The sequence below is a fragment of the Lathamus discolor genome, chromosome 8 (assembly GCF_037157495.1).
Source record: "Lathamus discolor isolate bLatDis1 chromosome 8, bLatDis1.hap1, whole genome shotgun sequence".
Lineage (NCBI taxonomy): Eukaryota > Metazoa > Chordata > Aves > Psittaciformes > Psittacidae > Lathamus > Lathamus discolor.
This window is the reverse complement of record NC_088891.1, coordinates 11,429,802-11,451,238: the sequence shown is the minus strand read 5'-3', so window position 1 is coordinate 11,451,238 and position 21,437 is coordinate 11,429,802. Positions and strand designations below refer to the sequence as shown.

The following is a 21,437-nucleotide window of genomic DNA, read 5'->3' as shown; positions in this document are numbered from 1 at the left end:
AGGGCGGATTTCAACCCCGCAGGTAACGGGATGTGCAATCTGTTCAGATTTTTGTCACACAACACGTGAAAGAGACGGTCTGGGGGCAGATGCCCTCAAATAAGCACAAACCCCAATACTAGAGCAGACCCGTAAGGAGGGAGTCCCTGCCTCGGGCTGCTCCGGCATGTCCTTCATCTACCGGGGTCACCCCGAGCTGTCGCCAGACCGCTGGCCACGGAGGCGTGCCGGGGGAGGACATCCCGCCGCGGAGAAGGGCCCTCGGGCCCCTCAGTCAGTCAGTCAGTTTGTCTATCTGTCAGTCAGCCTGTCAATGTCGGTCTGTCTGTCTGTCAATGTCTGTCTGCCAATGTCTGTCAGTCCGCCTGTCAATGTCAGGCAGCCTGTCAATGTCTGTCTGTCAATGTCTGTCAATGTCTGTCAATATCTGTCAATGTCCGTCTGTCTGTCAATGTCTGTCTGTCAATGTCTGTCAATGTCTGTCAATGTCTGTCAATGTCCGTCTGTCTGTCAATGTCTGTCAATGTCTGTCAATGTCCGTCTGTCTGTCAATGTCTGCCTGCCTGTCTGTCGCGTGGGCACGCCACGCGCCTCCTCAGCGGCCGCAGCCGGCACGCGCTGCCTCCCGTCCCGCACGCGCTGTCACTAAGGGCCCCTAGCAACTGCTCCCGCCGAGCAGCGTTCCCCCGCGCCCGCTCTTCCGGTCCCCTCCTTCCCGCGGCGGCGGAGCCCGACACTTTCGTTCCGGGGCCTGCGAGGGCCGCGGAAGAGCTGCAGAGCCCTCTGCGGCGAGCGCGGGCCCGCGGAGGGGCCGGACCCGAGGGAGCGGGTGAGGAGCAGGGCCTGAGCGGGTGCGGAGCTCCCCCGCCCACCGCGAGGGCGGCGAGGCCAGGGCAGGGAGGAGAGCCGAGGGTGCGCACCGCGGAGGCAGCTCCGCTTCCCGCGAGAGGCGGGCGGGAGCCCGAGGCGGCCTGGCCGCTCTCTGCGCTGAGGGAGGCGGCCCCCACTGCCTCCGGCTGGGCCCTCAAAGGCCTTGGTGCCTCTGGGTGACGGGGACAGGGCCATGGCCATGCAGGCGTGCCGGGGCAGAACTGCTTTGTTGTTTCCGGGAGACATCCCAGCAGCGGAGGGCTCTGCTCTTCAGAGTACCGGTGCATTTCCTACTGCCTGCTTTATGCAGCTCCGCCGCTTCCTTGCTGCAGAAGGCCTCAGTCCTGTATGTTGTCGGAACCCCTGGGTCATTGTTGAGGGCGTGGGCGGCGTCCGCAGAAGCTGGCACCCAACAACCGGACCTAGCCGAGCTGGAGCGAGCAGAGAGGTGCGTGAGCACCCTGATGAGCGTTTTCTGGCGCTTCATGGGCCTGAAGCAAAATCACTTTGTCCCGGCTGAGATTTTAAGTTGCTTTAGGATTGCAGTTGGAATGCAGGGTGTCCCGTGCAGCGGCAGTGGTTTATCGGGGTTTTGGAGATCAGGTGTAGATGTTTACAGTCTTAAAATCGCAAACTCCATTGTTGTCATCTTTTGAAAAGTGAACTGAACATACGCTGCTGTAACCGTGAACAGCTGTTGTTTTGAGACTACAAAAGTTTTCTTGTGCCGTTAGTGCAGCGTATCTCATCAGTATCAATAAGGTGCTTTGGGGTGTCATAGCTGAACACGGTGCCGTAAGACATACGGAAAAGAATCAGGCTGGGAATGCATGTCAGATTACAGGGCCTCTCACTGTCTTTGCTCTGTGTGGAAACATGAGATGTAGGGCATATTTGCTTTATCTCAGAGATACGTGAAAGCAAGTTGCACTGTAAAATTTGTATGCAGATTAGATTTTATGTTAATTTGAATGGACACCCCTGACCTTTCAAAAGTTAGAGCTTGGCAGCAGAGGAGAGGAAGGTATCATATCATGCATGAGTATTTAATTTTACAAGAAAAAACAATATTTCTGGGATTAATTTTTTTATTGGAAAGTTAGCGTGTTTTGGTTATTTCTCAATTAAATTACACTTGGTTTTATTTAAACACTTAATTTTGGATCACATCTCCGAAATCATTGTTTGTTTGTTTTTGTAAAACATGACTGGTTTGTTACATCATTTCACAAGTGTGATCCCTGACATGAAAAAGTAAACCTAAATTAGCTGAAAGTAAATACTGAGAATGACTTCTTTCATTTCAAGTGATGCAGCACAGAGTGCAAAAGGCAGTTTATAACTACTGCAGGCTGCGCAGGCTCCTGCCTGGGAGCTGCTTTTAAGACCAGAGAGTGATCTAGTCAGAAGGGTTCCGCTAAAACTGTGCCTGTGAGCTTCTGCACACAGCAGCGCTAATTCTGGCTGGATCGGGTATGGGCATAGAGTCAGGTTTCCAAAACATTACTGAGAGTACACAGTGAAAATTTTACGCCAGCTGCAAAGGGTGAGACAACATCTGTCCTGCAGAAAGCCTGAAATAAAAAATGTTAATAAATACGAAGTTGCAGAATGAGCCTAGACTGGATCAGCACTTACTGCCTGGTATATGGAGCACCAAAGCAGTGTTTTAGCTCTTTAAGACTAATTTTCCAGCCTCAAACCTTGCTCCTGGAAGATTTCATTTATCTCACAAAGTTCTGTCATCAGGGATTTCATTCAGGTAGTTAGATTTGCCCACACACAGTAAAATTCAGGATAGAAATCTGATTTTGTGCAATTACCTCTTACAAATTTCTATCCTGTAGACATTTAATTCATTGTCAGTAGTCATGCTGAAGACTAATGGGACTGTTCATCCAGGTAAATGGTGTCTACCAGTGTTTTCACAAGCTTTTAGACAGTGATCCTACCAAAGGAAAAAAGTAGTTCTGCACACAATGAGTGGGAGAATTTGCGTCAGTGAAATGATGAATGTGCACATATGTGCATTAAGGATACAGATCTCAAGTTCTTTCTAGCCATTTATCTCATACTGTCCTGAAATCTCTTTGGAGTTCTTGTGCTGTAACAACTGAATCAGATGATTTTGTTTTTCTTTCTGTTACAGGAAATACCTTCTTTAATGAGTAATTTTTGCTAAATTGGATCATAATAAATTATTTCACAATATATTAGATTTTATTTAACAGCAGCAACATACTGTCTGTTTCATCTAACCATGTCTTTAAATTCACCTACACTGGTAAATGAAGAAAACTCTCAAGAACCAAAAAGAAATTCTGAATGTTTGGAAAGTGTAGAATTGCAGGCTCCATCATCGTTTCAAGATAACCCACTGCAACAACTACAGCTCGCATCACAGGAGGTACTTGAAAAGGCAAAGAAGAGTGGGAGATCAAAATGTCCTCGATGCAGTAGCTCAAGGATGTTTTATTGTTATACATGCTTTGTTCCTGTTGAAACTGTCCCTACCAAAGAAATTCCAACTGTGAAGGTTAATATTTCGTACAGATTTTTTTATAATATTCTTGTGCCTTTTAGTTACTAGGGATGGAGAACAGTCTGTGGACGTTTCATTTCTGATTAATTCATTATGGATTTTCATCTTGAACACAGCTGTTAAGTACAGCTATAAGCTATAGTTAGGTAAAATTCTTGTTATTACGTGAGGAATTATGTGTACAAACACTGACATTGTTCCAATCCTCATTTACGTATCTGCTGGATGGGAAGGTATGCTGAATCACTCACCTTCTTGTGCAAATGGTTGTTTTCACTTAGTTCTTAAAATTTCTGTACAGTGTTCTTACCTTCATTCTTCAGCATCTAAGAACTCTGGCCAGAACAGAGCACATCGGGAACAAAAAATGATTTGTCCATCATTTCTGTCCATAGAAATTTTACATAAAATGGAAATGTGAGCTAAAAGGCACTCCTAAATGTCGTGGTTGTATAATTCAGATAACACTGTTAAACAAAGACTAAAAAGCCTAATGCCTTTCAGCTAAAGTACTTGGATAAATCATCAGAGGACTGACATTTTGCAGAATCACCTAGGAACTAAAATGCATTTCGAAGACGCTCTGTAGTCTGAATGCATCATGAAAATACATATTTTAAGAGTACTTCGGAAATTTGACCTAGTGTATTTAAGTGCATTTTCATTGAAACAGCCATTTTTACAATGAGGTGAATATCTAATACAGATAAGCATTCATATTTACAACCATTACATTGATCAAATCAAGACTGCATACTATTTACCTTAGAGATACTATTCCTAAGTGTTTTATCCCACTAGTGCTGCAGCATTCCAAATTACATTAATTGCTTGCTCAAGTATTTAGATGAACTGAATGTAACAGGTGCTTCATGTCACTTGTCTCTGGTTTAGTTCTAAACCTCTTAAAACAAAAACATTGTCAAAAATTGTCAAATATTTCTTAATTACATGTCCATAGGGATTTCTGCTGGATCTTGCATAAAATTTTGTACCTGCATATATGGTCATAAATAATTGCTTATTTCTTTTCTTTTTTACTGTAGTTACCTTTGAAGATTGACATCATTAAACACCCAAATGAAACAGATGGCAAAAGCACTGCTGTGCATGCTAAGCTCCTGGCACCCGATGATGTTACCATATATAAATACCCCTGCATTCCAGAATATGAAGAAAAAAGACATGAAGTAAGAAATTCCATATAGATATCTGGGGTTTGTGCTGGTGAGATGCAGAGGAATCTTCTGAACTTCCTCCTGTAGTGGTACTGCACTCTGCTGGGAAGGAGTGGGAGGGAAGCACTGTTCTGTTAATCCAGTCCACTCTTACCTTGCAGTCTCTCAAAATACACAGTGCTTATGGAGTGTCCTACAAAGCTTATAAAAACCATAGTACTACTTAACCACCTTGAATGTCCTGTACTTGCCACCTCAGATAACATAGTTTGGTTCACTGTGTACCATAAAAAATATTTTGCCCAAACATATTTTCACAGATACATGAAAGTATTCAAGTATTTAACTTAGAGCAAGTTAAATAGCAGTTAGTTGTTGTGATCACCCTATTCAGCAGCTGCAGTATTTAAACTTCTTTGAAATTTTTAACGTTCCCTATTTCAGAGAAAACCTAAAATGCCTACTTCAGAGTCAGGACAGAGCCTGAAAAATGTGAACTATGGACTTGGATTTATATGCTCATTTAAATGGTGTGATTAATCTGAAATTTACACATTTGATGTAATTATCATGTTTGACTACATGAAGAAGATACGTATCTCATAGACACGTTATTTTCTTCAAGGAAAGCAGAGGTGGCAAAGAGGCAGGAAGCTGAAAAAAAGGCAGAATGAGGAACAGGGAAGATACCACAATAACTTTGTATTGTCCAGCCTTTCCAAGTCACAGATTTTGAATGCTGCAGTAAGCAATGGAAAAAAACACTAAAGCCATCACTGGTCTTTTTCATACAAGATACTTGTCAGACCTGCAATAGACACAAGGGCAGGAGAGATTTTTTCTTCTTATCCAAGACTCCTGAATAAAATGTGAAACTATTTTTTATGGACTTCCTGCCCCATACATGGCAATGACAAGTGAAATTTGAATTTTCTCGGGGCTGACACCATTATCTAGGCTGAAAAAATTGTTATTTACAAAGTATTAGAATTGGTAGTAGAAGCATGGAGGTGATATTCAAAGATCTCTAGCAAGTATTCATTGTTTTAACATAGTCTTTTATCCTTTTAGACAATAGAATATTTTTTATGAGATACTTTTTCATCTTGTCCTGACTTAAATGTTTGTGGACAGGGATAGAAAATCTCTGTTCTTTAATGAAACAATTCCTGGTGTTTTATTAGATTTTGTTAACATTCACATTTCTTTTTCTTTGTTTAGATAGCACTTATATTTCCTGGCCCCAATTCAGTTTCAGTAAAAGATATTGCTTTCCATCTCCAAAAGTATGCTAAGAAAGGCACTTGTGTTAACGATAATGACTGTTCCAGAGAACCATTTCTTAAGCAAGCAAAACTAGAACCTAAAGAAGATCTAAATGAATGCATCTCAACCAATGGGAATGAAGGCACTAGACTGAAGAAAATAATATTTATTGACAGTACCTGGAATCAAACTAACAAAATAATAACTGATGAACGACTTCAAGGTAAAAAAAAAAGAAAAAAAAACGTTGATACTGAGATGGTTTTGCTACAGAAACAATTAAGGGAAGTATACATCTCTAACAGACCTGAGTATGATAAGCATATGCCTAACCTTGTATCTGAATATATGTGAGAGCTTCAACAGCCTATTTCAGTGCTGTAGCCAAAGACTAAGTTATTTTTTGTGTCCTATAATTTGTTTCACGCAATGGTAAGACTAGTATTAAGAAAGCATTTACACTGATTTTCCCACTTCTCCATTGAAACAAGTTTCCGCAGTCTTACAGAATGGAAGCTGTCATCTTAGACAATAGAACAGTAGTTTGAATGGCCTCTGAAGGAAGCCAGAAAGATTTCCTTTGCAGATGGCTATCTGCTTTTTCAGGAGACACAGGAAGCACTTCTATACACATTAGGGGCAGGCAGGCCACTAGAAGGTGAATGAGGGATCTAGGGCACAAGCATGTTATAGAATGGTTTGTGTTGAAAGGAACCTTAAAGATCCCTTGTTCCAACCCCCCAACCCAACACCTTCCACTAGACCAGGTTGCTGAAAGCCCTGTTATGCGTGGCTTGGTTACTTTTTCTAGTAGAGTTCTTTGTTCCATGGTAATTTCAAAGACCTCATCATTTTCCAGACAAAAAAGGAATGCCTGCTTGCCCTCCACACCCTCCCATTGCTGAAAGCTATAACTTGTAATTCTGCAAAGGATTTTTGTCTTAGGTTCATTACAAGGAGTTTACATTTAAGTATTCTAAATAAAACCACAAAAGATAAAACAATTTAGCAAGAGCCAGGAGTTTGAAATACGTAGGAGTTTGAAATTACTTTCATTAGTGAAAAAAGGTGCACTTAGCTGGGAGGCAGGCTATGAAGTTTGTATGTAATACATAAACCCTGCTTGATAGGGACCACTTTCCACTGGACTCTACAAAGAATTTCACAGGCTTAGATGCAGGATGAATGTTGCTTTGCTGTCTAGTCAGCTTATTAAAGAACCCCACGTTAGTATTGGCTAATTAAAATCCTGTTACCAAATATCTTCCTAATACTGTAAGCTTTGATATGAATGATCAGTATTTGTAATAAAGCATTGCCTTTGGCTATATATGGTATAGATACAGTACAGATGATGGAAACATGCTCAGTAAAACTGTAACCCTTAATGTCCTTTGATTATTTTGTTGTTGTTGTTAGAAGAAAAATCCTAAAATTCTGTGTTTGAAATGAACTGATCCTGCATTTGTAGTAAGCTCAGCAGTGTCAGCAGTCTTGCCTTCAATGGACTGTTGTTCGTATTCAAAACACAAATAGGTGGGAGTTTACATTGGAGGAATCATCCCCTAAATTAAGCTCGCTGCTGTTAAGGTGGGAGCATTGCTGAATTTGATGAAGATTTCACTTTGGTTAGGTCTGAGAATTCAAGTATTGAAACCTCTTTGGGGAAACATGAAGTTTCCTATTACTGTTTAGGCTTCTTATGTAAGCATTATTAGAGGTAATAATTAGCCTATGTTACTTTGAATTTTTAGTTCCAAAATGCCAACAATAACATTTAAATTCAGTGATGGAATCTCCTGTTCAGTTGTTTCTTTTTTCCTAAATGCTGTTGGAGAGATTTCTTTTATGCAAGATATCATACATTCCTAACTGCAAAGGAAACAACTAAATCCATCTTGCAATTACACTAGAAAGAATTAAATGTAGTTTGAAGGTAAAAAGTATAGAATTACAAGTGCTGGGCTATAGGCCAGTTTGCACTCCTTAATTTGGATCTTACTGAAACTTCTTTGTAACTTCCAAGCAATCCTAAAACCATAGTTACTTATACTATTACTTTTACTAAACCATCGCATGACACACACTTAGTATCTGATTTTAACATTTCAGAAAGAAATAATTTTACAAGCTGATGCTGGTATACACCTTGATGGGTGTATAAACTGTTTTTTATAATGCAGCTGTCCAGCCTGTTTACAAAGTGATTACACATTAAGGTGATTTTAAGTTTGTGCTTCTTAAGGAACATAAAAAACAAGACAGACATTTAAAATTCATCAGAATAATAAAACAGTTAAAGAGACTACAGTAGATAAAAGATTTCCATGTGCCATACAGAGACCAAATTTCATTCTTCATCTCAAGTGGGAATGCTTTTAGTTTCTAATAAAATTAATGACCAGATTCTCTTACACTTACTCCTGAGTAGTCCCTGTGAGATTTCAGTTACTTAAACAAATGAGAAGTGTCTAGCTCTTAGAAAATATTCCTCAGTTCAGCAAACCTGAGGCATTCTGTTTTCCACTGAAAGCTATTAGCTTTGCAAGCAATGAAGTTTATTAATCATTTCATGAACACTGATGAGACTTTGTACATGTGGTTTTCACTCTTCCCATCTGAATAGATACGAAGCTGTATGAATGGAGGATTAACCTACAAATTTAATTGCAGATGAGGACTATAAGCTAACATTTACAGCACCTTCGCATCAAATTTCAAAGTGGTACACAAAGGAAAATAAAATTACTGCCTCCATTTTACAGAAAAGAAATTGAGGTACTGGAAGAGAAGTTACATGCGTGCAGGCATTGAGCAGGCTAGCAGCAAAGTCATAAAACAAAACTTAAAACTTGTTCGGCATCCCATCCACCAATCCACTTTGTCTAATCTATGTCATCTTTTTTTCTTGACAGGGTTGCTGCAAATTGAGTTGAAGACAAGGAAAACTTGCTTTTGGCGTCATCAGAAGGGGAAGCCAGATACATACCTTTCCACAATAGAAGCAATTTATTATTTCCTTGTAGACTATCATCAGGAGATTTTGAAAGAGAACTACAAAGGACAATATGATAATCTGCTTTTTTTCTTTTCATTTATGTACACATTGATTAAAAATGCCAAGTGTTGTGCAGGAAGAGAGTAAGATGTCTGTCTGTAGGTAAGTTACACTATATTTGGTTTCTTCTATGATAAACTGCACAAATGTAATCTGGAAATAGACTGTACTCTTAATAATGGTTAAGTGTTTGTCTGAAAATAAGCTGCAGATTTTATGTCCTGTACACTTGAGGTTCTAGAACTATTCTGATGAGCAGTCTGATAAGAATTACTCCTTTGAAAACAGTCAGGCTTTGCTAAGTGTTGTGTCATCACAGATTATTTCCTGAGGTGGGGAGAAGAGGACTTGGCCCCTCTTGCCATAAGGATTCATGTCTCTTAACTGTGAAAAGGAATTAGCATGCTAGCTTTTTATTGTTATTAATACTTTATTTCAGGTGTTTTCATTGTGTTTTATGCAGTAAAACTGACTTCACTTTCATGACATGAAAAACTGAGTGAAATTGTTAGGATGGTATTTAACTGGGGGTGTGCCAATACAAAATGAAAGATCACATTAAGTTACTAGGATATAAATTATGTATTTTCGAGACTAATTCTGGAAAATTGTCCTAGTAATAGAAAAGAATGCTCTCTTGAAATATTATATAGTGTATGATTTCTGTAGTACCATTTATATACTTCTTGGGTAATTTTTTCATTACTATCATTTTGTGTAACATTAACTTAAATGTCACAGTGGCATATCAAAACCAGTAAAATTTTATAGACACCACATACTTTTGTCTGGAAACATATTTTTGCAGGACTCAAGACAAATTAATTTGCAGAGACAAAATATAGGGAAGATACTTGTTCTGACCACAACAATTCCGACAAGACATCCATAATTTAGGCAGACTATCCAACTGCTGTGTTTTTCTTTTGCAGTAATAGTGCAAATTTGAACAGCTAAATAAGACTTTGTCTGATGCTGATGAAAGTTTTGATGGTATATGTAGCACTGCTGGCAGAGTCATCACATATGAATGTAATTATAGAAGCGTGACTTTGCCAAGCTATACCATGCAGCTGATGCTGGCAGAGGTAGTAGTCCTAAGCTGTATCTTTACAAGCAGTTATACAAATGTATTTGTATCATGCTAGGATGTTCTGCCAGAAAAAAATCAAGTTGGTAAAAATTACCGTCTTAAGACAGAAAAAAGAATGTTTCATTAGAGGTACAATGTATGATAGATAAATATTTATGAATATTCTCAGAAGCACGTTACTTAAGAAAACACTAAATCTTGTCAAAGTGACACAGAAAAATTATAATAGATAATTTTTAAAACAAGAAATTTGAAGTTTGTTCCATATTTTCCTCAAAAAATTGGCCTAACTTACCAACTATAGCCCAGGAGGGCCCTGTCACACCCTGGTGATCATAGAAACAATGCCTTGAAAAATACCGCCAGAAAATCTTATGCTGACACAGATATATACAGGCTCAAACAACAGATTTGTAGGAGATTTTTTAATGCTTCAAGATACTGAAATCAAAGTTAATATTGCAATATTAACAATTGGGCAGCTTGATCTAGTTGAAGATATCCATGCTTATTGCAGGGGGGTTGAACTAGATGACCTTTGAATAATGTCCCTTCCAACCCATGCTACTCTAGGAGTCTTTAATTGCTTAAAACAGAACATACAAATACACTTTCTGCAAGTCATACCTATCTTCACGAATGCATATAAAAATGCATTTCAGAGGACAACCAAAACACAATTCCATTTACAAAAAGAAATGCTAGTTAAGTTACATAAATGCATGTGAAATGTGCGGGAACTGTAACAGCATCATGAGAAACACAGGCTCGAAGTCAGAATGAGAAACATCATTTTTAAATATACATATATATTGAGTTCATGTGCCAGGCAATGAGAAAAATCAGTCATGTCTCAGTGTTATTGAAGCAACACGTTTCTTATTCATTTGGTTCTTATTGCTATTGAGAGGCTATTTTAGCTTTCTACAATGATTAACGCTATTTCCTTTGGTATGAATTTTGATAGTCTTTTGACATTTCCATCTGTTCTTGTATTTCTTAAACAAAGATTGTTGTAATATTTTTTTTTAAGTCACACAAGTACAATAGCTTGAGAAGGAAACTTTCACCCACTTTAAACAAACAAAAATAAAATGAACCCACTGACCTAACATTTTACAAGAACCAGAGAGAAAAATCTGGGGAGGAGGGGGAGTTACTTCCAAGACACATTTCCCTGAAAACATGTTTTTTTATTTAAGAAGCAGAGGTCAGATAAAAGCTTATATAAGCTGTTCTTTGTTACTTTTGGAAAATAGTTTCACAAGGTTAAGAATGGTTTCCAAATTTAAGTTTTGTGTCTCTCACTTTATTTGAACAATGGGAATTAAGAATCTATTCCAAAAGTAAATTAGTCTTAATTCTCAGGTGAAATCAACGTACAGAAAAGACTGTAAATCTGGAACACTGTGTCCCGGAATTGCGTTCAGATTCTTCTTCTTCCAGTGCAACTGCGGTGTAATACAAGAATCATTCTTACACAAGTGACAGAGGCACATCTAATACCTGTCATTAATTATGGTCTCTTGATATTCCTCTGATAACCTTTCATGAGGGCGGGAAGGAGGTTATTGTCACTTCTGCTACAGATCTGCTCTGAGCAGATGTAGTTCTCCCTCCTCTCCCATATGTAAAAGTGTTTTAAAGCCTCTATTTAATTTCAGTATTGGTATAAGCAGCCAAACCAGCCAAGTCCTCCACCTCACACTGAAAATGTCTCAAAACTGCTGATACATTCTTCCAGCTTTGAGATTGAAGAATAATTTTGTTCCACCAAATGAAAGCGATCAAGTGGTTAATCCTTTCAAGTGCAATTAGCAGCACTGACCTCGCTGTTCTTTAAAATGAAGGTCATGGGGAGGTAAAGGCCAGTTCTGGGCCTTCTCTTTCGTATCAAAATACCCCTGCACTAACTATCTCTTCTGTTTCCAAAAACATCAGAGAGCAAGGGGGTAAACAGGCTTCTACTTCCATTAGCAGTAACTTAAACAGCCATAAGTTAAAGGGGGAGGAAAAGGAAGAGCATCTCTATCTATCTCCTTTCACAACAGAAGACATCTGGCCTCCTGTGGGGAGGCCCCAGATAACAAAGAACCTGTCATTACAAAGCTCTGCAGTGTGCTCAGAGAACTATTTTACCTGCAGTCTGGCTCATTCATTTCCTGCCACTGAAGCCATCTGCTTTTGCTTATTGTGGGTATTTTTGTTCTTTGTTTGGCCAGGAGCATGAAGTGGCTTCACTTCAGCATGCCTGTATGCTTGGTCAGAGGCACTATTTAATCCTTTTCTCAAAAGGAATAAGAGGGAGCTGCAAAAACCAATTCCTTTCCTGGAAGGTAGCACAAATGTTCCAAGCCTAGGTTTGAATAGAGGGTCATATCAGTGCGTGGGTGGGGTAAAGATATATTGAGACTGAAAAGAGATGGCAACTTGGAATCTACAGAAGCAGCTTCCAAAGCACTTGTAATCTCACCTGATTTAAATCCTTTGCTACTTTTTCTTGCCTTTTTTATTTATTTTTAATAGTTTGAGTCCATCTGCTTTTCCACAGAGGTTCCTCCAGGCCCAACTGTAGAATAACGTAGCAATCTGTTCTCTCTCTCTTTCACTGACTTTCAGTATTTTGCCTGAACGCTTTAAAAATCAGTCTATATTCATAAACTATGTCATAGCATACTTACAGAAAATGTTACATGATACAAAAATCTATTCCACCTATACCTGTCTTTGAAAATACCAAAATAAGGGGGGAATGTGTGTGTGTGAAAAACTTCCTACTAGTTTCCTATCATTTACTATAATGCCATTAATACACACCATTAACTTGTCTCAAAGAATTCCAAAAAGCTGAGCATCAGCTGAATTCAAACTTGGTTTGTGACACAAAACTTAATGGGGAATGCAGCAATGTTAAAACAGGAAAGCTTTCCCACTAAGATGAAAAGATCATGTGGCAGTAAGTTACTGATCTTTGATACCAGATTATGAAGTCACCCATCAAGGTACTGAACAACTCAACATAGTTCCTGAACTGTTATCCCTTGTCTTGAGACACATTATTTGAGTAAAATTCCAATGCTGTTGTAAGTTAGAATGGTGATTTGGACTGGTGACACATAGTAATGCCAACATTCAAAGTAAGGCTTCATATGAAAAATTTACTACATTCTTCCTGTACGCCTGTTGAGAAAGTTAAGATATTGCTGCCATTTTATGGATTCTGAAGAGAAGTCAGACGCTGTAGAATTTTGAAAGTAATGTATAACATTAAACTTTAAAATTATGGTGTGGTTTCTTCACCAGTACTTGCCAGAAAAAAAAATACAAGTATTTCATGAGTCCCATAGCAAGAGGTGGGAACTACTCCTCTAACACAAAACAGACTTTGTATTTTCACTTCACTGGATGTCCTGGGTTCTACGACACTGGAAAAGGGAATTTTTGTATAACTTCAGCACTACTGGTGGTGTTCTCCCATTCAAATCAACTCACTTACTGCTGACTTTTCAGACCACTGGTATTGTAATAGGATGTTTAGAAACATACCACCGAAGAGTGAACAGAAGAGAATGCTCCACACCAGTATACCCAAGGCCTGCTCACCCTATCGTGTGCTTCACTTCCCTTACCTACAAAGTTGATTTCCAGCTAACATCTCTACATACGAAGCTATAAGCCAGTTGAACTCAGCATGAAATCTGAAGGTTGAGTATTACTTCAACAGTTCTGATAGTAAAATTTTCCAACAATAGGGCTAGAAGAGCTGTACAGAAGTACATGTATATGTGTAAGTATCAGTAACATATACCTTCCTCCTAGCGGTAAGTGCATTAGGACAGAAGCCAAAGATTTTCTCCTGTGCTGTTTCTATCTTAGGGAACATACAAAGAAAATCAAAGCATGGTATCAGAGTTTACAAAATTAAAGATTAAACTGTTATATGTACAGACCAAATGTATATTTTAATTATCACTCCAAACAATACACTGGAAAAAACAAATAGTATTTCATACCTTTTCACCACTCCCAGTATTGTTGCTAATAATTCTAGTGTAGTTCCCTGCTCCTGTCTGAAAGTATCATGTTTTCTTTGCATCTCCAAGCAGCACCAAAATATTATTTGTTAAAACAGTTTAGCACATCTGTCTGTCCATCTATCCAGGCTTAACAGGGCATGTCAAAAGAGGCCAAAGGGGTAAACAGATTATTCCAAAACAACTAAAATTGTAAAACTGCAAAGAAAAATCCAGAGCGTGTTGAACTACACAGAAATTCTGACTCACCTGCACAGAGGAAGTACTGTGGACCATGCTCCACCATTAGTTCAGCAGAGAAGGGGGGAAAGGAGCAAGAGCGCAGCCTCCCCGGTACAAAGGAAAATGTATTTGCCCCAAGTAATTGTGTGCAGGAACACCTACAGTGAACATACACATATACAACCCTTGACGGAAAATTCATACTGTACATCATGCAACATGATGGTTTCTTTGTTGTCTTTTGATTATTTACTAGAGAATAAAATAACCAAACCAGAGACAGTGTTTCTCTGATGTTCTGGGGTTTTATTAATAATATGTAATTAGTTTATAAATTCCTCAGTTTATGCTAGTGTTTGCTCTATTTCATGGTATTTTTCTGGCAAACAACAGCATGTAAACCTATTAATCTGTGAATTTTATAATATACCTTCTGTACTACCGAAGTGAGGTAAGACCTGGCCTTTATTCTGTAAGAATACCTTTTTGTGCATATGATCTGGAATAACATGTAACTTTCATTAAAGAAGTTGTCTGTGAGGTAAATAATAGGAACTCTTCATTTTTTTGTGGCATTTTATGTCTCAGTATCATCTTCAGACATGCTATTAACAGTGATTGCATATAATCTCTACCCGTATCAATGTCTATATCTGTTAATGTCTACCAGTCCTGGTTTTTGAACAAATGTATGACTCTTGAGGCTTTCATCATCATGAGTCAAGCTGGCTTCCATATGGAAAACCTTGCTTCCACTCTATTAAAAACTGAATTCTAAAAAACATTCCTAGGATGCACTCAATTTTGGAGGGTCTTAAACCAAACTTGAATGCCACCCTCACAGCCTAAAGGTCTGCTATAGTACAATTCCTGGAACTATTTGCTTTGGAGACAGATGCTAATGAATTGAACAGAATCAGACTCTCTAAGTCTAAATATAACCTATCCTTAGTGCCATTTCTACAGAAGAACAATACTTTGGGTTCCAGCAAAAAAGTTTGCTCAAGCTGAAACTACAGACTTAATTTCAAAGGTTGCTACTTAATGCTACATAGAAATTTCAAAAACATCATGAATGTTTTATTTCTTCCAAAATTGGGCGGGGGGAGGTGGGGCTTCCAGTTTCATGACTAAATTGTTTGCCAAATGCAGCATGAATGCCATTTGACCTGAACCTGCATTTTCTAGTGATTAGGCTATGCAGCTGAAACATTCTATCTCACTTTCTCTGTTCACAGGCTTCATTTGGGCCCTATCAATGCTGCAGAGCCTGGTTTGGGTTTTGGGGGTTGATTTGTTTGGGATTTTTTTTTTATATTTACAGCAGACAAGGAAGTAACTTGATACAGCTTCGATCATCAGAAACATGTAAAGCACCTCTGTACTTGAAACAGTTGGATTGCTTTACTACCTCTTTTAACCTCAAAACATATTTAAGTGTGGTTACAATACTGGCTTCGATCTGCATACCTATGTAGTTCAGAGTACAAAAATGCTTGCATTCTGTTTGTCATGACTATGTTGGCAAAAGACCTTTACATTGCCAAAGGCTTCAACTTTTCCTTGAACATGGCTGACTTGATCTGGGGAACTGGTTTAAAACCAATGCCTGAAGCAGCTGCCAGGGAATTTGCCAACAAAACTATACTGTCAAACTCTTAAAATGCAGAATAATCTCTAACATAGGCATAGCCTGGTTTTTTTTTTTTTTTTTCATTTTAAAAGGAGAATCCACTGGGGAGGGGGGAATATAATGGGGTAAGAAACAAATCTTGAAACTTTTGAAGTCCATGCAAACTGACATGGTAGATTCAAGCAAGGTAATGTTCAATACTGTAGCTGTTTGACATATGTACGGTCCTATGGAAATGGCCAGGATTCCTCTTTGCAGGCCCCTGCAAAGTTCTACCCTCTTTATAGGCAGTGGCCATTTTCAATTAAACAGGTGTCTATGTGTATTCATCTTTAGAAGCATCAGTTTAGATGTTTCCATGTTGGCACTTACAAGAAATTAACATAAGTAACACTGTACTGATCTCTGCCATTGGGTTTTAGTACCTTTTTGACTTTCCAGAGTTCCAATATTGGCATGCTAGCAATAACAGAATCAGGATTTTCCTCTGCTGCTGAGTTCACTATGTCATTTACACCAATGACCCGAGCCAAGTCTGTATCTGAAACAAAAAGGAAATATATTACAAAATGTGTTACTATGAAAGGAAAAGCCACTGCTTCAAGTTATCAAGACAACACCAAAGCACATTAATCAAGCATACAATAAATGATGACAATTTGTTGTTTCATCAGAATTAAAAAAATTAGGTCCATCTGTTGATCTTCAAACCTAGAATCAAATCTTGGCAGTTACATGTGCTAACAAAAACTATTAAAAAAGTTTTGTGCATTCTCTGTGTAAGATATCATGAAAATAAATACTCCTAAAATTTAGAGGCAGTCTTATGCAAGGCCCTTGTGAGGTCACTAAATAAAGCACATATGTGGAATCTGAGGATGACACCCACTATGTTGTACCACGTAGTTTATTTCAACACTACTCACTTACAGTCCAAATCTACAATCTCTGTTCGGTTCAGTTCCAGTTCCATGGCTGCATGCAAGGAGCATTCTATTTACAGACAGTCCATTGTAGGTCCAGGAATTAGCCTTGCAGTAGAGCAAGCAATTGCACAGCTTGGGTTAAGATGGTAGAACATATCTCTAAAAATTGTCAATAGTTCCTTCTAGTCAGTGCTGGTGAATGGTAAACTACTAGAGAAACTACTGATAAACAAATGGGGCTTAGTTTAGAGCTGTAACACCAGCAGTATGGAGTAAATCATCCTTATCGTCATGCTCAGTGACTGCTTCAAGAAACCTTTAACAGCTTTATGAAATGTGACATCTGCAAAAGCAGCAGTGACTCATCTGCCAAACACACACCCATGTGCCTAGCAATTTTCATTCTTTTTTTTTTAACATTGCTCACAGTTTGCCCAGAAAAGTCAAGTTTAATGGTCTGTACATCTGCTCAGTCTCCTAGAGTCCTTATTAAAACCAGCATCCCATTCCAGCTCCCATTCCTGTTAACCTTTTTAACAACAGAGCTGGCTATGCCTCCCGGGAACCTGGCAACCAGAGAAGGCAAGGATGTCCTGGCTGTACCAGAACTGATTTTTATATCTTCTGCAACAGGCCTCCAAGTAACTGAGAGGCATGAGCCAAAGGAATTTAGTGTACTGTTACATGGAGAACAGCCTCCAAGTGAAAGACAACCAACCATAGGTCTATTCGAGAAAGGGGGAATAAAAGCAGTCTAATACAGAAATATTAGTCTTCCCTTCTAAGTTCCTAAAATACATGGAAATGTCATGTCAACAGATTTATCAGATACAACAACGCAAGCAGATCAGCCTCAATACAGCAATGAAGCTACCACTATTTCAGTCATTTATGAAAGGTAGGTACATCGGCTTACCTTCCCAGACTGAGTTTATAGGATAGGCAGTGAGTGAGAAACATTTTAACACTGTCAGCTGAAAAGATTTGAGATGGAATCTTCTCAAAGGTAGTAAATTCCAGATCCCACGATATTCTATTTAGCTTGTAAATCTTCCTTCACAAGCTATCACCTGCATATTTTCTTGGAGCAAAATAATCTCATTTGACTCCCACCTGTTAAGCTGGGTCCAGAAACGCAGAGGAGCTCTAAAACAGATAAAGCAGTGAAGAGTTCTATGCAAAAGAAATACAGCCAGTGCAAGGTGATTGATACAAAAATCTGAAGAGGTGCTGTTGAAATTAAAAGATCCCTATCTGTCAGTGGCCTACACAGGCTCTGGTTTAATAGCTGGCCACCTCAGGAGAGGGAAGCCTAGAGGCAGTATAGAGCCATTTTTTGCCTTTCTTCCTGATGCTACAGATCATATGCATCTCCAGAGAAATGATCACAGCTGTTATGGCCTTTGTTACTTATGCAGTATGGAATATATTAGGAAAGATTTGCCATACTCCAAACTTAGGACCTATACAGAAAAAAATAAGTGAAAATTAAAACCACAAATCATTAACACTCTGAACACCGATATGAGTGTGTGTGTGTCTGTCTGTGTGTGCTTTTAACACTGCTGCATTCTATTTGGAATTCAGTATTCTACTGCAAATAAAGTCTCTGACCCTTTTAAAAATAATTTCTTTAATCTTCAGGGGAAGAGTATATAAACATCTTGACTAACAACAAATTTCTAGGACTTTGAGTGTTTTCGGTTGGATTTTTTAATGTGACTACACAAAAACAACAGCACTTAACATTGCTCTGTACAGCAGCCTGCTTTGATGGGGGAGGCACTTTGGCAGTTCTCTTCCTCTTTTTCCATATCCCTCTCCTTTCAGAGGCCCCTCATCATGATGACCCATCCATTTGGCTAAGGGCTTCATGCAGCTGCATCTCAAAGAAGCCAACTGTATTCTTGGGTCAGCTGGAGAAGTCTGCCTAATTACAACTGTAGGCATATACAGTGCTTGTAACACCCGCAAGCTGGGGAGAAAAGGCCTAGGCTCACCTCAGTTTCCAGCAGAATGCAAAACATACCAACCACCTACATAGCAAGTTCTCAATAGCTTCAGGCAATCAGTGCATAAAAACTGTTTTCTTTAAGGATTTTTGCCTACATACTTGGAACGATAATCTTCTGCTCACACGCATTCATAGAACACTGTAACTTCTCGCAATTTGTTGCAGATTGTTTGAAAAATGAAAGAATGATTTAGCGGACATATTTCAACTCAGTGGCTCTGATGTCCTGTAGATGGGATGTGTGAAAACTGAATGTTTCCTGATCTCTGTTAGTATTTTCCATTTATAGTTATCCTACAGAAATTAAACTCTCCCAAAACAGCATGACACCACCTTTTTGGTTATTGTTGCAAACTGAAAATGAACATTGGCCAACGCTTGCCATTCTCAGAGGAATCTGAGTGAGTTACCCTGCATAAACCTCGGCAGTGCTGGGTTACCCATTTTTAGGAAGAGCAAGAGATTTTTTATTTTATGAGAATTAACACAGCGAGGGACTAACTTAAGTGACTTCATCTCATGTTTATTTGTTGTAAACTAAGATTTGCACCCAAATGCTCTGTATCCTCAGCTCTGTGCTAGAGACCTTCATTAGTTTTTAATACAAAAAAACTCCTAGCAGGGTTCACAGATACAAAGTGAGGCTCATTGAGGGCTAATCATAAACAGCAAGTCTGACATCATAGCTGGAATATACATCAACAGTAAAGCTTCAAAATTCTAGGATATGACCAGTGGCATAAACATGATGAAAGAAAGAGCAGGGCAGTTTTAGGTCTAGGGTCCTGATAAGCCCTTGTGCCTGTGCCCTGTGTTGCATCATTACATACATGGCATAGTCCTGCCAATAGCTATGCTGTGTTATCAGGTGTGACACTTGTAGTTAAGCAGCTTTTTTCATCAGAACTATAATTATGGTTGTAGATCACTACATCACAATCAATATTCAGCTTTCACTAATGTTGCATACCTCCAGGACACCGAATTAAATGGGTTTAACAGGTGACAAGCAGGCACGAAGTCACAAAAATGTTACACTTCTTAAATACATCTGAACAAAAGGTTTCACTGCAAGCACAGGAAAGAAGAAATAAAGCCTTGTGTTTTGTGACCAAATGTTTGTTACAATCCCTTCTTAGCTTTTGAGTGTCCACAATGCATATTTCCAAGTCTCTTGCATATTTGTACATCACTAAAATAACAGTTAGTACTTAGCACAAGTCTGCAACAGACCAGAAAGCAAAATCTGTGCCCTGAAACACTTAAAATCAAGGATAAAATCTGGCATCAAAGACAGAAGAGTAGACTTGTCAAGGTGAGGCTCAGCCATGCTTTAATAGTGTGCAGTCAGGTAGTCTGCAAGTAACTGACTTGGCAGGCTTAGGATTTCACGGTAAAGTTGGTACTCTTCCAGGAAGCTCAGGATACTCCAGCTTCCAAGGAAGCAGACCATATAGACAGGAACAGAGATGATTAGGCATGTTTGTAGAGGCCTGTATTTATGGGAAAACCCAGGCAGGTATAACTGCTAACATCAGATGAGACACAGGTCGCATATAAGGAGGGAAGAAGTATTTGACAATTTTAGTATTTATATAACAAGCATGAATTGGATAGATTCAAATTAAGTGGAAACAAGAGTCTGGCATGGTTAAAGAACAGTGAAATGTTCTTTTGTTACGCAAGACCCCAGGTAAGTTGAAAAGTCTACTACGGAGTGAACCACAAATGTCAACTCCCATCTGCATAACAGTAGAATTGGTCTCCTTTATCATTTCAATAGCTTGGTCTAATCCAGTTTCAATGCAAGTTCCAAAATTCCATACATTTCCCTCCTTCTGTAGATGCTGTGACATATCCCCCCCAAAAATGACACTTGGCAAAGATCTGATTGTGGCCTAAAGGTGGACATATTAAATGAGTATACTGGTCAAAACATCCATGAAAAGAATACCAAAATAGTTCATTTGCTGTTAGTTCCCATGTAGTTTGTTTGGGAAGGCAGACTGCATATTCTTCAGCTCATTAAAGTTTACTTTAACAAGCTGTGAAGCTGATACAGCAATGGTTCAACAGTTCAGTATTGCATGTCCTTTTCCTTTTTTTTTTAAGACAAAAAAGCCTCAGCATCCCACTTGGCATAAAAATCACATATTTCAAACAGATTTTCAGATACACCTTTGAGAAAATATTGTTTTCCAGCCCTTTTAAAACTATGTATTCTCCCTAAACTACCTTAACATGTTTCCCTAGCAAAACAAAGATGTTCTTTGTTTAAATAACATCTCCTGTCTTGCTTGTTATGAAACAGCACATTTAACATTTCCCATTTCCTCAAAGTCAGTTGCTGGGTGAGATCCTTCAGTGAAAGCCATGCAGTGTTTTATAAAATATTACCTTACATTGTTGGTTTTATGAGTAAATCACATTGCTGTTATTGCTTTTCCTAGTTGTTTTTAAAGTTCAACTGCCACATTCGGTGTACTAGGAACTGTTTATACACAGAACAGCTAGAACTTGGGCAAAGCTATGCACGTTCTCTTAGGGTGCAAGACCACCGCTCTGATATGAAGGAATCAACCCTCCCAAGGCCAATTGAAT

General features: G+C 38.9%; 1 protein-coding gene across 4 annotated transcripts; it reads left to right on the top strand.

Annotated features, from left to right (window-relative positions):
* Window positions 1-750: 750 nt before the first annotated feature.
* DTWD1 (DTW domain containing 1) lies at window positions 751-9,693 on the top strand. Of its 4 annotated transcripts, XM_065688229.1 has the most exons (6): window positions 753-829; window positions 1,181-1,318; window positions 3,020-3,406; window positions 4,459-4,602; window positions 5,812-6,079; window positions 8,772-9,693. In XM_065688229.1, exons 3-6 carry the CDS (start codon window positions 3,131-3,133, stop codon window positions 8,999-9,001), a joined length of 918 nt encoding a protein of 305 aa, XP_065544301.1. In that variant the 5' UTR covers window positions 753-829; window positions 1,181-1,318; window positions 3,020-3,130; the 3' UTR covers window positions 9,002-9,693. The 4 variants fall into 4 exon arrangements, with proteins under 4 accessions (XP_065544302.1, XP_065544301.1, XP_065544303.1 ...); XM_065688230.1 differs by lacking the exon at window positions 1,181-1,318 and having other exon boundaries at window positions 751-829; XM_065688231.1 differs by lacking the exon at window positions 753-829 and having other exon boundaries at window positions 853-1,318; window positions 3,020-3,277.
* Window positions 9,694-21,437: the final 11,744 nt, after the last annotated feature.

What these genes read in the sequence shown, in the direction of transcription:
- DTWD1 (XM_065688230.1), top strand. Translation starts at nt 3,131, where the DNA reads ATGTCTTTAAATTCACCTACACTGGTAAATGAAGAAAACTCTCAAGAA. An exon ending in ATGAAGAAAAAAGACATGAA is followed by an intron (nt 4,603 to 5,811) that starts GTAAGAAATTCC and finishes TTCTTTGTTTAG; the next exon opens with ATAGCACTTATATTTCCTGG. An exon ending in AACTGATGAACGACTTCAAG is followed by an intron (nt 6,080 to 8,771) that starts GTAAAAAAAAAA and finishes TTTTCTTGACAG; the next exon opens with GGTTGCTGCAAATTGAGTTG.